Source organism: Bicyclus anynana, chromosome 18 (assembly GCF_947172395.1).
Source record: "Bicyclus anynana chromosome 18, ilBicAnyn1.1, whole genome shotgun sequence".
NCBI lineage: Eukaryota > Metazoa > Arthropoda > Insecta > Lepidoptera > Nymphalidae > Bicyclus > Bicyclus anynana.
Window position 1 is genome coordinate 2332897 of NC_069100.1, and position 17732 is coordinate 2350628.

The 17732-nt window shown below is 37.9% G+C and overlaps 1 protein-coding gene across 3 annotated transcripts in view; it reads right to left on the reverse strand.

Annotated features, from left to right (window-relative positions):
- Positions 1-17732, reverse strand: part of LOC112058090 (serine/threonine-protein kinase MARK2) — a 219049-nt gene that overhangs the window by 117751 nt on the left and 83566 nt on the right. Inside the window, exon 2 of one of the 3 annotated variants that reach the window (XM_052886764.1) lies at positions 11825-12477. The exons of 1 other annotated variant lie outside the window; for it this stretch is intronic. In XM_052886764.1, coding sequence (XP_052742724.1) covers positions 11825-12304 — 480 coding nt within the window. In that variant the 5' untranslated portion in view covers positions 12305-12477. Of the gene's footprint in view, positions 1-11824; positions 12518-17732 lie in introns of all 3 variants that reach the window. One more of the 3 variants, XM_052886763.1, reaches the window with a different exon arrangement.

Consider the following 17732-nt stretch of genomic DNA (forward strand, 5'->3'; position numbering starts at 1 on the left):
TTGTACATGTTTTCTCAACAAGTTTCAGTACCAAAGCCCAATATCAGTTATCAAACATTTTCACTGCGCAAGGTGAGAATTAAACACCAGTAGCGCCATCTAGTGTAGAGTAACAGAACTGCAATAATTTAAACTTGTAACAAATTAACACCTATTATATGAATGAACAATATATGGAATAAAAAATAAATGATAAATATTTTGTAAACAAAACGAAAGTAATGCATAATATGATGCAAAATTATTTCTTGTAATTCCGCTACTCACCGATAGATGGCGCGACCAGTGCCACGACCTATGTGTGACATAATCATTGTAAGGTCATGAAAATGACGGAGATTTAACCAATTGAAAATGCAGCTTGATAACCTTCGGAATGATCAAATCAACAACGTAATAAGGTTATTAAAAAAAAATATTTGGTAGCATACCTACGTCAAAAACTTGCATCTAAGTATAATAAAAAATTACAGTAGTTTTATCTGTTTAATGTTAAGTGAGGAACTCAACTGTAATTTGAAGTAGGTGCCGTAATGAGTTGAATTTACCGCACGCATGTGCATGCAGTTAACGGGCGCGCACGCCGCGACCTGCTGCTCCTTGGTTGCGCACCTTTCACTAATCAGGCGTCAGTATTGAGACGTACATAGTTATGCTGCGGGGCAACAATCATCAACTGGTCGATCTGAAAGATTAAACTCCATTCGTGCGTCGGAGCTAATACACAATTTTTTTTAACTATTCAAGAACATCGCAGCAAGAAGTTGATTACAGATACAGAGCGTCCAGGTCGAGAGGATGACATTTTTCTCCACGGCTCTACTGCTCTCTCGGTCTACATCCAGGCACTAATAAATTGGATACAAAGCAAGGAAAAAGTTCAAAAAAGTCGCCACAACAGTCATTGATAAGTTACACAATTATTAAATATTATTATTAAAAAAATATCGACTGTAAATGAAATCATCATGATGTACAACGTTGTTGCGTTCACGTCTCAGAGTAGACAAAAGTAGCTTGAGCAACTTTTTGTTAATACATCTATAGGATAACTTGTTGCTAAAGTCACATGGACTAACAGCCTGCAATGGCCAGATATACTTCAATTTATCAAGTTAAGAAATTAACAAAATATCCGAAAGTTTGGCAGACCATGCTCCTACCATAGGTACCTAAATATGGTAGCTAATTATGGAGTTTAGATAATGGTGGCTTTGATAAGTTGCAGGTCTCAAGGATCCAGATCCGTAAGTATCAAATTAAAATGATTTGGATATTACTCGTATATCCAGTCGCCAAAACCTTAGCTTCGTAGCAACCCTTCGCTAGAGACTCTTGAAGTTCGATCTATTTTCAAATGGTTGCCGCGAAGAAGAACCGGGATACAAACGGTAAAAGAAAAACATCGTGAGTAAAGCAGCATTACCTGTGAGTTTACTTAACTCTCTACGACGTTTGTGCAGTCTGCCAATCCGCATTGGGCCAGCTTGGTGGACTCTTAGCCTAACCCCTCTCATTCTGAGAGGATGCTCGTGCTCAATAATGAGCCGAATATGAGTTGTTAATGATGATGTTATTAGCGAACAGTTTCAGTCTTCATAAATAAGGTATGTCTAGCTCTGACAGGCTCTCTTTATAAAAGTAATGGGTATTTTTTGTATAGTAAATGTTTATTTAGAAACTTAAATCAATAGCGGATGCTGTCAGCGTGTTGTCAATAAACATGAGTACATAGATGAGTGGCAAATAATAAAAGAGATTAGAAGGTCGTTTACACGACAGACAGAAAATTTCTATTTTTATTTAGATGTAATGAATTGGATGCATTATAAAATAATTCATAATATTGTCACAAAAAGGCCAAAATTCAAATGAATGATAAATCTAGATATTTAGAGAAATTATCATTTTTTTATTTGCTAATTTTTGTCACATAATTGGGTTAAATCGTAAAGAAATACATCATTAACATAAAATCGATAATAATAGTGTCCACCACCAACACGATATAAATCACCACGATTTACTTACACCGACGGGCGGGTTCGACTTAGCAATCAAGGGAAATCTAAGACGCACAAATGTATCTTTAGGATTTGATACTGATTTATATAACAGTCTTAATATAAAACTTGATAACACGTAAAGTCTAGATAACAGTATCAAAATAATACGAGTCTCAGGCAAAAACACGGAAGCCTATTTCTAATATTTTATTATCTATTATTTTGCAGACAGCAAAGCTAGGGTTGCCGATTTATACAAAGCTGAATGGAAGAGATTTAAAAGGCGAGGACGAGGGCATCTTTAGCGTTCCCATAGCTAGAAGTTTGTCCAAAGAAATTATTGCACAGTCAAAAAGTAAAAGTTTAAAAAAGTAAATTTATCCTACTAAGTAATATTATAAACGCGAAAGTTACAATGCATGATTGTTTGGACGTTTGTTACTCTTTGATTTGGCTGAAATTTGAAACGAAGATATATTTAGATGGATTACTTACTACTAATATATTCTTTTCATCTCGGAAAAATCCATGGCTCCCGCGGGATTTTTGACAAACTGAATTCCACGCGAAAGAAGTCGCGGGCGTCCGCTAGTTAAAAAAATAAAGTAACAAGTGCGTAAAGTGTAATGAGAAACCAGTAAAATAAACGCCTCCTACCTCCTACCGCTTCCTATTACAATCCAATAACTGAAACGAATCTAATGATTCCATAAATGTCTAATACCTAACGGTGTAGGAAGTAGAACGTCTACAGAATGAGACATACACTCGAAAAACATAACCCACCCTTCGGCAATCAGGTAAAAATAACAAAATTACCATAGAAAGTAGAGCATGAATCAAAAACAACGCCGCGACAAATGGCCACGCTTCGTTATTATCGGTTATCGGTTATCTTTTTCAGCAGCCGTCATTTGTAAGTGCCTTGATTTAGTTTAGCCGCTGACAGATTTGGTTCATTCCGTTGCCACGTTTTGCATTTTAAAAGGAATTGATTTCTCTGTTACTAGCAGTAGCCCAAGTCTTCGTCCACCCTTAGACTCACGAAACCTGTTCTTATCGGACGTCTACCAACTATAAACTACCTCCATGCCAAATTTCAATTTTGTACGTAGTGGTTTTGAAGATTTTGTGAAGAGTGACCTTTCGCTTTTACATATTTAGATAAGAATAAGTGAGCCTGCGAAAGATCTCATATTATGAAAGTTGAAAGTTTGGAAGCCCATGATCAGCTAGAGTATTCACTAATTTGATCTTTTTTAACAACCCATTAAGATTTAAACATTAAATCAACTGAGAAATGTAATCTACATGGCATAATATGAAATAATTATATCTCAAGTCGCCAATTACTTAAAAGGTTCGCGGCAACCCTTCTAAATAGTGTCAAAGAATAAACTCTTAAGGGCCTCTAACAAGGGGTTGAAGTTTCACAACAATTTGTTTTAGAGACAATTGCTAACCAGAACAACTTATTTCAAAGCGCTTTTACTGCTATTTTTCCATTTAAGTATATTAAAAAAATAATTAAAGTAGCGTTTAATTTCATATCGTTTCAGGTTTTACTAATCTATAATTATATTATAAAGAGGAAAGATATGATTTTTTTGTTTTTACTGAAACTACTGAACCGATATGAAAAACTCTTTCACTGTTGGGAAGCTACACTATCCCCGGGTGCTTTAAGCTATATTTTATCCCTGTATTCCTACGGGAACGGGAACCACGCGGGTGAAACCGCGCAGCGTCTGCTAGTTAATTTATTTTTAACAAAATCCAAAATAATATGGTTCGTATAAGTAATAGATAATATTTCTCAGTTCAGTCAACCCTCGTAGATTCGCGTCGCGAAGATTTCGTTTATTTTCATAATAGGCGCTGACACTTTCTAGTCTATTGTGTTTTGCAAAGAGCGGTTTTGGGACAGTGTCGATGACTGCTCGTAACTTGATGGATGGCACACTTTCGTTACTCATTATGTATTTATTGAACATATTTAGCTTTATTTGTTATGAAACTTCCAAATTTATATTATAAATGCGAAAGTAAAAATATTTACGCCTAAACCAGTAAACTTTCTTCACAAATGGAAAGTTACATTATCAGCAAGTAACATAGGCTATATTTAAACCTCGTACTCTCATGAGAATGGGAAGTCACTTGTGGGTGTATGTTTGTATCTTCACGCCTTTTTTTAAACCGATTTGCCTAAAAATTGATATAGATAGGTACATAATAATCAAACTTTTTATCTTAATAAAATTCATAGTTCCCGCGCGACACTCTTAGTTGTCGCTCTTAGTGTCCGCTAGAAGATTTAATTTTTCTGACTGTTTGTTTGTTTTTGGCTCTACTTTAGGGCCCCTAGATTTAGAATAAAGTAGCAAACAAGCCAACTATGGACGACTGCTGTGAGAACTGTGCTGTACTGTGTAACAAAAATAATACCTACTTAAGTAAGCAGTTGCACTTAGCCGAAATTCAGTTAGGACAGCATTTTTTTAATTAGTTTTTATTTTTACATTAAAGACAGGAATGTTCATTTTGAATCGTTAGTACATTTGCTATAACTTTTAGTTATAACGTACTTAAATTATAATACCCAGCCAAAGTTTATTAATATGAATCTATTTCGGTATCGATTTATGCGCGATGGTATTTATAACTCGTCCTTGCTTACGTAACGGCGCACGCTTTTTCGTTTCGCCCACGAGAGTTCGCGGGTTTTTTTTGCGGCATTCTCGCTTTTTAGGATCGCGATGTGTGATGAAAATTGTTTTCATTGTTTTATTGTGCCCGTTGGCATATTTTATTAGGGTTGCGTCACGTTGATTTAGATGTTTTTGTGTCTCTATTACCAGTTTATTTACATTATATAGGCGAACGCTTGGCTGCATCATGTTTGACAGTAAGCGATGGTGCAATCTATTCTGGAAGGTGTTTGCCTAGAAGATGCCTATTCACTCTTGACTTGGACTTGAGTTTGTTTTTAACTAACAATTGTATGTTGGGTCATCGGTCATGAGTCGGGCGGGACCTTGAGCTATTGCATAGAGTTCCTTGCCCGAGAAAGACGCGGGGGATTTTTCTCCCCGGTAATATTCTTCCAGCCTCTTTCGCATCTGAAGGCTTTGCGGCCTACGGTCTAGTTGTAAGTCTAGTGCCTCGCGCGGACTGCGATTGTACGCTGCCTTGCTCTGGGACTGTGTCAAGTCCGGATGCTAACTAATAAATGGCAGAAGATGTATGGTCCACCACATAATGTATGGTGCAACCTCAAACCCACTCAATCCCTGGATCTCATTACCAGAAGCCGCAAATGTTAACGACTTCACCAACGAGGTGTTACGCCTCATGTACCAGTAATCAGACAGGCAACAAATTCATTGAAAGTTAAAACCGAAACACACCATCAGGCTGCAGAAATAACGTAATAGTAAGAATTCTTTCAAAAGAAGATCTCTAAATCCATCAACTCACAACTTGCTCAAGCTGTGAGCTGACGGATTCAGATGTATAACGAATTCATGAGATTCGGGGTTATTTCGTAACAGGTATGTAAACAAAAACAAACACCCTCAAGCACCGGCCGCGTCCAAACGTGCGCTAAACTTGTCTTCACCGGCAAACGTGCGTAAATATTTATACTACGTACACACTTCAACAATTAATATGTTATCGTATACAGTAGTTTACATACTTTCTCAATCCACAAAAAGATAGAAACACTTATTAGTCGCGCTACCGACCTTCAGTTTTAACTAAATCAGTTTGATCCAATCGAAAATTCAATTAAAATCATTAATTAGATCATTAAAAATCATGCGCGTCTACTATAGTAAAGAAACAAATTTCAAAAACGTGTTTCAAAATGTAAATGTGTTTTTTTATAGTGTGAACTTCAAATTCGTCTCTAAATCCATCTATCTCAGTGACGTAATTACATTGTGGAATACAATACAAAAATGCACAGCCTACTCTGAGATTTTATTTCTGTATTGGAGAAGGAATTTTACATTTTGTACAATTGCATACGTAATGTGTAATGTATACGTAATGTGTAATGTATATAAGTTAAGAACCTTCCGCACGCTACTGCTCTATCTATGTAATGTAAAGTAAAGTGTAATGGTAGGCGTCCACATAACCACAACCTACGTATCGGACGCATCGCATCAAACAGATTTTTAATTATACCCGTTCGTACAAAGAATACTACAATCCGTTTGATGCAATGCGTATGATGCTGATCTGTGGACGTTAGACAGAGCGAAAGAAATAAACCTGAAACTCATAGCACACTCAGTGTCGAGTAAAAATATCATTACAGAAGTGTTATAGATATCAAACGAGCTAAGAAATGACTAATTAACAAAGAATCGGATGATAACACACATGAGCATGTAACGGGAGATGCAAGTGATTCAGCTGTCCATATAATTTATAAGTATACGTGATATAATGATGGCTACTGATTCAGTTGTCCATATTTATAATTGAACATGTTATATTACTGCTAATTACGTACACAAACCATTTAGGATTGTTGCTTTGTTCCACGAGTATTGTACATATTATAAATCATAAGAACAGCAACTACACTAATACATATCGATACCTGTCTATACTATAATATTATAAAGCTGAAGAGTTTGTTTGTTTGATTGAACGCGCTAATGTCAGGAACTACTGGTCCGATTTGAAAAATTCTTTCAGTGTTAGATAGCCCATTTATCGAGGATGGCTATAGGCTATATATTATCCCCGTATTCGTCCGAAAAAGGCGTCCGCTAGTACATTTTAAATGCGAAAAGAGTGTTTGTTTATTTCGCTTTACGGGTTACATCTGAATTAAGAAATTACAACACCTAGAATGGAGCCTGAAAGCCGTGACAGCCCAGTGGATATGACCTCTGCCTTCGATTCGGAGGGCTTAGGTCCGAATCCAGTCCGGGGCATGCACCTCCAACTTTTCAGTTATGTGCATTTTAAGAAATTAAATATTACGGTGAAGGAAAAACATCGTGCATACCTGAGAATTTTCGAAGTTCTCTCCGTGTGTGAAGTCTGCCAATCCGCATTGAGCCAACGAGATGGACTACTAACCTAACCCCTTTAACCTCAACAGTGACCCGAATATTGGTTGTTAATAATTATGCTGATGACACTCAGAATGCGACCCAGGTCGTAAGTATCCCTCTTACAAGCTACTACGCCAGATTCATCAAACCAATCAATTTTGACGGCCTCCGTGGCGCAGTGGTATGCGCGGTGGATTTACAAAACGGAGGTCCTGGGTTCGATCCCCGGCTGGGCAGATTGAGATTTTCTTAATTTGTCCAGGTCTGGCTGGTGGGAGGCTTCGACCGTGGCTAGTTACCACCCTACCGGCAAAGACGTACCGCCAAGCGATTTAGCGTTCCGGTACGATGCCGTGTAGACACCGAAAGGGGTGTGGATCCTCCTCCTAACAAGTTAGTCCGCTTCCATCTTAGACTGCATCATCACTTACCATCAGGTGAGATTGTAGTCAAGGGCTAACTTGTAAAGAATATAAAAAAAAAAACCTAACGCACGTACATCAAAGCGTATACATCAATAACTAACAAAGCGCCATAACACAACAGTCAGTGTTCCGTTTCCCTGTATATGCTCGTATCAGCAAACGGCCGTAAAACACGCCGGGGCCAGTTAAAATGCCCCGAATTCATTTCCCACTCCAAGTTAAAAGTGAATTGATAGCGAGCTAAACTGCGCTTCCTCGGTGTACAGCCGTTTATAAATTTAAACCGATTGTCCGTAGTGTTGGCGATTTACAATTCAATGTCTGCTGGTTTATTAACTCGTAACTCTTTCAGAAGATATTGTCAACAGTGACTTTAGTTTGAACCTCGCTCTTATCCGTGAAATACTGCAACAATTACGCATCCCGTATGCCCACTTGAATATCAATTCACCCCATGAACTGTTGGGCGAATGAGGTTTAAAATTTTCATTATACTATTAAACTTTGTGAAATTTAGATTTTGACAAATCCTGCGAGAACCAAGGATTTTTTCAGAATAAAAGTTTCTGTCTTTCAGTGAAAGTCTCCCTAAAATGGGTTCAGGCATCAGAGATTCCAGATAGAAAGACAAAAATTATAAAAAGGTTGTTAGTGTTTTAGTATCGTGTAAATAACTGTAAGCGCTTGAGAAAACACAATTATTGTGAAATTCCGAACATACGCTTCAACTTTATTTAAACATTTATTGATCTATTCATTTATTCAGAGTTTCAGCTCAGTGCCAACCCTGCTCAGTATCGCGCCATTAGTCACACTATCACTTTTGCGCGTCGCGTCGCCGATTACCGTCCAAATTTCATAATGCATGCATGCACGTACGAATGTAGGCTGAAAAATCATCCGAATCATATATTCTTTAAGGTGGCTTCTCACAGCACAAGCTGCCAAATAAAACTCTGACTGACTTCGCAATTAAAGACTGTAGATAGAGTCAACATCTGAGGAGTGCTCCGGTTTTGGAATATAATAGTACATAGAAAGTAGAGGATATTAATTTGTCTGGTCTGGTTGGTTAAGCATACGATGGTTTTACGGAGAATAGCAAAATAAATAAATTATTTCAAAAAGCATAGATAAAATCATTAAAAAAATATACGGCTACATTTTTGATAGATAGATATATTTTTTTTAATAATGCCGGTATTTAAATATTATTTCTCGATTTACGGATGTAATACCGCTATCGAATTTTTTAGCAAATGGCCGGTTATTTATTTATTATCTTTTTAAATGAACCGGAAGTGATTTTTATATACCCTACCAGAAAAAGAGCATTTAACCTATGTTAATTACGGACTATCTATTATATTATAAGCGTCTCGTATGTTCCGGCGAATATCCACTAGCAATAAAGTGTAGCACAAAAGATCCTTTCCGAGCGTTACAAGTATTACATAAGTTAACGCTCGGTGGGAAGCCATCTTTATATTTTGAAACTGGGCTAACGATACACGCACGCACGAGGGGAGAACTTTTGATTTATATTATAATAAAGTTTTGGAGGTGCGAGCACAAATATAGATCTGTGTCGATTGCGCTGCGCACGGGAAATGATTAGTGAGTTTTGTACGTGATCACTTATAACGTAATTATTTAGAGAAATAACAAGAATAAATACGCCCTTAGAGAGTCGTTCCGCCCATCTACTCTGCTTCTGCCTGCGGGCCCCATCAGGCAATGCTTCTGCGCTCGCCCAAACCCCCCGGTGACGCCGCTGAGGTCCCATAAGCAGCCTAAGGCACTTACACAATCAGTGAAACAAGAATAAAATATTTTTTTAAATAATGGTAAACTAATTTTTACGACATGTAGCGAATAATGATTTATTGATAGCATGACCCGTGATAGCCCAATGGTACGGTCCGGGGCACGCACCTCCAACTTTTCAGTTGTGTCAATGTTTCATTCAAGCGCCCGCAACCCAGATCTGATGATTGCTTTTCATCAGGCATGATTGTAGTCAAGCGCCAGCATATTTGTCCATACACAAACCATGATTTTTTATGTAAACATATTTAAATAGAATCATTAAAAGTTTTTATCAAGTCGGCACTCGACGCATCCAATCTGAAGCAGTTCTTACGGTAGGCGAAAAAGTCAAACGCACAATGGGTAAATACTAAATAGGTAATACTGAAAACGGTCCCAAGTGAATCATACTCGAACAATACTCATACACTTTCAAATTCGGAAATTTCACAATTAGAGCCAAGGAAGGGCCTCATTAGTAAGCTCCCATTTCTTGCTAAACGGGCATAGAAAGTCAATTTCTTGGAAGTCAGTTCATTTGTACAGCAATGAATTTTCTACACCAACGAATACATAAGTACATACTCGTAGATACATATTTTAACTACTATTTAATAATCATAACAATAAGCAGACCATGAACAAATAAACTTCAACTTGAAAAAAAAAAAAACTGTTATCACTTATCAATACCTCATCATTATCAACCCATATTCGGCTCACTGCTGAGCTCGAGTCTCCTCTCAGAATGAGAGGGGTTAGGATAATAGTCCAATGCGGCCCAATGCGGATTGGCAGACTGCACACACGCAAAGAATTAAGCAAATTGTCTGGTATGCAGGTTTCCTCACGATGTTTTTCCTTCACCGTTTGAGACACGTGATATTTAATTTCTTAAAATACACATAACTGAAAAGTTGGAGGTGTATGCTTCAGACCGGATTCGAACCCACACCCTCCGGAATCGGAGGTCATATCCACTGGGCTATCACGGCTCTTTATAATTTTAGCTAGCTGCAAATATAGTTATAAATGTAACCATTGGAAAAGACAACTCAATTATTGTATTTTTTTATAATTTACTTACAAGTGTTATCACTAAGCCGTGCAAATGTACGAGATAAAACAAATATTGTATTCGCTCGTGTAAACATCAATTAGAAAATAACCATCAGCTGTCTAGGTAAACGATATTTACTTTGATAAATAATAATTATGTATTTATTTATTTATTCATTATCACATGGCCGACCCTCCAATGGCAACTCTGAATTTCTGTGAGATAAACCTAATGACTTATTTATTGTAGCATTACAAAAAACTTAATAATCATCGTCATCATCATCATCTTCAGCCCATATTCAGCTCACTGCTGAGCTCGAGTCTCCTGTTAGAAATTCTGAAATAACAATCACAGCGAATCATAAAAGTAACTATTAACGAAACATTGTTTACTAGGCATACAGTTAAATCTTTTTCTTTAAATTCTTTACCTACAAGTTAGCCCTTGACTACAATCTCACTTGATGTTACCTAAGTGATGATGCAATTTAAGATAGAAGCGGGCTAACTTGTTAAGAGTAGGATAAAAATTCACACCACTTACGGTTTCTGCACGACATCGTACCGGAACGCTAAATCGGTACGTCTTTGCAGGTAGAGTGGTAACTAGCCACGGCCAAAGCTTCCCACCAGCCAAAATCATGCCTATCAATATCTGTTGTGTTCAAATCGTAGGTCCTGAGCTCCATTGTATAGGCTCGTTTAAAGATCACAAAGATTAAGGAGGTATTACATAATACACCCAAAGGGCAATGGGACTACATCATTGTAATACTCGTAAAATACCCAGAGGGCTAAATAATAACCGGTATGCTCGAGAATTAGACTTGACCTTTAACGTTATCAGCACGAGAATGCCATGATAATAAAAACGCGTAGGCTTATTCGGCCTAAGGTTATCGCACATATTCACCGCACGCAACGCAATTTTTCAAAGCTTTTCGAGTAACGTCACCCGCACTAATGTGACAATTTTATTTATCAATATTTAACCTGTTTGTATTAGTGATTTGCTAGAGATAGATTTTTTTAACATATCTAAATATTAAAAAAAAATCTTCCAACGCGAGCAAATCACTAAGTATAAAATTGTCAACACCAAAAAACTGATTTAGGCAGTTATTGTTTTTGATATCACATATTAAGTAATAACACTTTTTTTAACAAACATCTAGTTATATATAGCAAACCTTTTGTTCAAGCTACCAAGCTAAATCGGAAACTAAATCATTTAAATTTTGAGTATAAGTGGTCAAAGAATCTTTATTAGAACGACGAAAGAGAAACGAAAAATGCAAATAACATGCGGTGATTGATATGCGAACAACTTGAAAACATTATTCTAAAATATAATCTTGGTTCTATTTTAATTTAACATTTTATTATAACTATAATATCATTATAAAATACGACTTGTGGGTATGTTAATTTCTAATCCTACCTTATCCCTGTGTGAATGACGATGATGCGTGACTGGCGGCGGGTGTTGGGGCGGCGGCGGCACCTGGCTCTGCCCCGTGACCACCATGGGCAGACCATCGACAATGGTCACCATCACCCGTTTGTCCGAACTCCGACGCCTCTCCGCGGAGTTCCTCCTACGCCTCTGCTCATCGGCCACCGGTTTTGCAAACACAGTTCGCCTATCGAAAGCCGAGCGCGGATCTCCTTGATTATCTGCCGCCCTGGTAGCTGGCGTGTGACTCTTTGAACGTTTCAACAGTCTCATCACGTGGGACTTCAGGGCGTCGGGCTTACTCACTGGCGGGGGCTCGGGTTTGTGTTTGTACGACTGGGAGTGCGCATGGTGGCGCTGAACGGACACCGTGTGACCCATCCCTGGTGGCACTACGTTGGACAGACTCTTGACTGCGTAGGCAGCATCTACTTTGTTACCGGCCACGCACGAAACCTCGTACATTCCGACCTCCTGGCGCACTCTTAACCCCTGGTACTCGTAAACGTTTACAACATTTTTACTCGGCCGCTGATTCTATGAAAACACTGCAATCCTCACTTCACGCTCCCGGCATGTTAACAAACACTTATTCCGTGGAATCCGTCGCGAGTCGCTTACACATCTGTGTATGTACACTGCACAATCGTTGAGTACTTTGGACCGGTTCGAGGAAAACTACCACAAATAAACAAAAAGTAATTAAATAACTTTAGTCATCACACCATTCACAAACCTCTGAGCGACGTGGGAAACATTTATACTAACATTATAGTACGTGTTCGTAACACGTCCGTCTCGTACGAAAGCCGGCAATGTACTGGTACATCTAGTATAGTAGAAAAACTCATGAACTCGCAGCAACAATAGTCCAATGTTACTCGTGTGATAAGACCGGAGATACAAGACGAATGACGCGGGCGGGCGAGGCGCGTCTTTTAATCCATTAAAGGTCAATGTTTTTTTTCATTCACGATACTTTTTACGTATTTGACATGTAGTTACCTAAAATATATCATCATTCAGCCTATTTTAACGACCCGCTACAGAACCAAGCCTCTCTCTATATAGAAGGGATATGGAGCTTAGACCACCACGCTGATCCTATGCGGGTTAGCGAGATGCCTAAATTATCATTTTAACTTTAGTACTATTAAAACCTAGCAAAAAGAAATAGCAGGGCCTAATTGCAAAGGGCATTTTCCAAATTTAAAGGTAGTGTTTTCTTTTAAGGGTTGATAACACCACTTACATCAAGTGGATTATTTATTTGTCTGTTTGTTGGCTCTATTTTCCGAAAGTCATAATTGACCTTAGTGACGCAGTTCATTGAATTATTCTTTATACTTATTTCTCGTGTACATTGCATACCCTTGTCAGCAGTCCTGTGCGCGCCACGTACCGGCCAAACGGTTCAGTGTACCGTACCACAGCCGGACGCGCGGGGTCCGCAACATAAGGTCAATGTTTCAGCCACATCAATTGATGTAATTGCAAGTAACGAGGCACGGTACGTTACATCAATTCGGCACGAGATGACGTCCATCGAATTAATCACTTAAGGTGGATCTACGAACCGGTAGCGGGTATTACACTAGAAGTAAGTACTCGTATTCGTATCTTACATGGATCGCTATAAACGCTCTATACTAAATGGCACGAACGAATGACGTCGTCGATTCGTGATATCGTGCTCGCTGATAGTCTAGCTTTCCATTGATGAAGAATTTTTAAAGTCGATTGAGTAGTTTTTGAGTTATATCCTAAGAAATAAAAAAAAATCTTACCTCTTTCTAATATTAGTTTAGATTTAGATGACTTCTACGTCAGAGAGAACAGTGTGTCAGGACAAGTTCACGACACTCGGGGATAGTTAAAATGCTGTCACAAAGCGAATTCCATGGGAAAGGTACAAAGCTGAGAATTCACTTAAAATTCCGCAGGTTCCCACTGCGTTTCGAATAACGCGGTATGCCCTACCTATTTACATACCTGTTACGCATATTATATTTTAATGTTTCGCGATACTTTGGTAGGTAATTTAAAAACCCCGCAGTGGTTTTTGGTTTAATAAGAGGAAATTGAAAACACTTGGAAGCTCTAAACGCTCAGTTTTCTTTTGTACACAAGACAAAGTAATGTATTGTTCGTTCAAAGCTCAGTTTCCAAAGTTGTAATATGAACTTTGGAAACTGAGCTTTAGAGTACGTTCCTTTTCGCAATTTCGACTTACACCCCTTCTATTCACTAAAATACGTCTTTATCCAAAAATAGATTAAATACCGAAAATTACGTAAAGAAAAACGAGCTTTTGCTTATTATCTTTATTTTATTGTATTACTAGCAGACGCCCCGGTTTCACCTGCGTAGCTACGGTTTCCTTGAGTATACGGGGATGAGATACAGCCTAATACACTCACAAATAACGTGACATTATATTGGTAAAATAATTCTCACAATCGCTTCTGTAGATAGATATTACCCCCTACAACAAACACCTACCTCTCCAAGGACATATTACCCTACCCAAAAATAGATGAAAATGCCAAGTTAACACGACAATAGTCCAACCGCCGAGGATCGAACATTAGAATTGGCTAGAACAATTAGCTTCGAAGCCATTTAGCCTAGTGCAAAATAAAATTATTGACATCTCGAAAATCTGAACCACCATAATCGAAATACGTAGCAAACCAGACACTATTACGCTTGTATCCAGTACCATGTTGTATTCAAGCTCCCTAAGTAACATGGTGTTGCTACTAAACGTTACAGTAAACAGCACCAATGCTAAGTACACGACATCTATTTTGCGTATGCTGCATCTTACGTACGTAGCTCATATTTTCCCCGACTCCTGTTACTACAGAGCTATTACCGACCGACCGACATAAGATATAGCCACAGCTCAAAGGTGTGCCACAAGGCACATACAGAACCAGTTATTACTGGACGTATTGCACACTATGCAAACATTGCGCCACGGCACCAGGTGCAGCGCAGTTAGTGTTCCAGGGTGAAGTTTACTAACACTAATGATTAACGACCACTGACTGCACCTAACGCCATCCGGACGTGGGCTCTAGCCACGGTCACGGAGGCGTCATAACTAATATACTCATGCCAGAAGACACAGTATTATTTTCGAATGGCTTTCTAAACCGAGGTCGGAGTCTCAGAGACAGTCGTTCTGCCTTCGTGCCCCATAAGGCGATGATTCTGTGATCGCCAAAAACCCCCGGTGACACCACTGCGGTCCCATTAATTTTTTTTCGAAAGATGAAGTACTTATGACCTTATTTGTAGTATGAACTCAAATCGGATTGGTACACTTTTTAAAAATGCTAGTTTTAACCTTTATTGTGTTTTTTTAATAGATTGGCTATTCGTGTGATAATGTCATGATAAAAAATTGTATATTCTTAATAAAACACGCAATTGTATGTTCAGTCTATTCGACACCAAAGAAGGTAGGGTATAACAAAAGAATGGACCAAACAAACCTCCTGGCCATATGCAGAATCGTAATCTGCATGCTTTTCTGAGTTCAAAACAAAATGCTGTTCTCGATTTTTGCATACTCACATCCTCACATCAGCACCTGGTCTATAAATTATCCGAAACATCAAAACGTAGTGAAACCAGCCCTAATTAAAAATAAACTCGGCATTTTTATGTAATCAAACATGCTTTTACATTTCATCATCATCATCATCATCATCCCATATTCGGCTCACTGCTGAGCTTGAGTCTCCTCTCAGAATAAGAGGGGTAAGGCCAATCTTCCACGCTGGCTACAAATGCGGATTGGCAACTTCATACACACAGAGAATTAAGAAAATTCTCAGATATTATGCAGGTTTCCTCGCCCTGTTTTTCCTTCACCGTTTTACATTTACTAGAACAACTAAAGGCAAACTTTTTATCAGTTTCACAAATAGATATCGTTCGAGATAGAGGAACACTGACTAATACAGGAAACTCTATTTCTGTATAGAATGTTTTGGCTATATGCAAATATTTCAATGTCAAGACTCACGGCCTCTATTCAACTTTCATTTTTAGTTTTTATTACATCTAATTGGTTGTTATACAAGCAAATTATGTAGTACGCTTAAACTATCGTCACAATAAATAACAAATTGATTTATTTATTTTCTGTATTAGTCTGAATAAACGTGTTTTTTAACTAGATGATCTCATTTTTGCTAGAGTCCGAGAGATAGCTGAATGGAAATTAAGAAATATCTTACTAATTTTATGGATGTACGGATGTTTATTTACTCTTTCACCTAAAACTACAATGGATTTGGTTAACATTTGGAATCGAGATAGATTATAACCTAGCACATAGGCTACTTTTTATTCCTGAAAATCCATGGTTCCCGCGGAATTTGAGAAAAACTTATTTTGAACTGAACTAAAGTTTTATAATGGACTAGTAGACGCCGTGCGGTTTCACCTGAGTGGTTCCCGTACCCGTAGGAATACGAGAACAAAATATAGCCTATATCACTCGGGGATAGTGTAGCTTCCTAACAGTGAAAAAGTTTTTCAAATCGCTTTAGTAGTTCAAGAGCGTATGCGTAAAAACAAACAAACAATGAAATCTTTCCTCCTTAAAATATTAACATAGAAGTATAGGTTTTAGACTTAGCAAGGCTAGACTTTAATGTATAATTTAACAAGCACGTAGGTAGAGTTTGATAAATACTCGCAATTTGATAGTTAACCAGGAGCTTAATAACGTTATCAGTAGGTACCTACTGTATGAGTTAAGAGCATAGCAACGTATGGTAAAGACTGAAAGCCCGCCGTATCAATTTCCATTAAACTAATTTGATGTATGGCAACACTGCCTGAGTATAACTTAATATCATTACTTAATGTCGAATTCTGTGAAGAGGTTTAGGCACTATGCAAGTATTACGCTTCGAGGAACTATAACGAAAAATTTCACACACCATTACGCATTTAATCAAACTCTTCAAACAAATCACACTACGACTTTAGGGTATTATTAAGTAGAAAGCTACAGTGTATGTAATATGATGTATTACATTTGCGAGACCGATTCGCCTTTAATTTAGATTGGAGATAAATTATGTCCGTTAAGCAAAGCATGCGTCAACGACATATCTCATAAAGAAATAACATCGTATGTGCTACCTTCTGATCACTTTGAAGGCGGAGCCAAGCCAGTGACGTAATAACTAAAGCCGTTTCTGAAAGAACCAGGGGAAAGGACTGTCTTTAAATCCTAAAACTTCATGATTTAATCGAAATAATAATAATCCCCGCGTTCGCGTAGGAATACGGAGATAACTCCGTATTCCTACGGTGAAACCGCGCGGCGTCAGCTAGTAAGAAATAATAGAGTTGGTTGCGTAACAAAATGACTTAATGTTCAATACCAAATCAGCATGGTACAATAACGGTCATTGTAAGTTCTGGTCACAGTTCTATATGAGGTCGGTTTAACTAGAGCGTTAATCTTGTTAATTGTTGGAGTTTAACACTACTGTTTGAGCTTCGGAAACAATGTCACTTTGTTTGACCCCTTACTATGTTTAATAGTTCATGTTAAATATATCAATTACCACACATACTGACTCGATTTCAATATATGATTTATTTTTATTAAAATAGAATATACATAGTGCGTAATAACTTCCTTAACTAGGTCACCAGCTCTCGGGTAATTTCTAACTAGCTGATGCAGCGCGGTTGCACTCGCGTGGTTCCCGTTCCCGTAGGAATACCCTGTTACTTTTAAAAAAATGTTTTACTATTAGCATACTCCTAATTTATATACAATTTAAAAAAATGTCATCATCCCTATTGTATGACGAGATAATGTATCAATTCATCCACACCATATCCAATAAATATA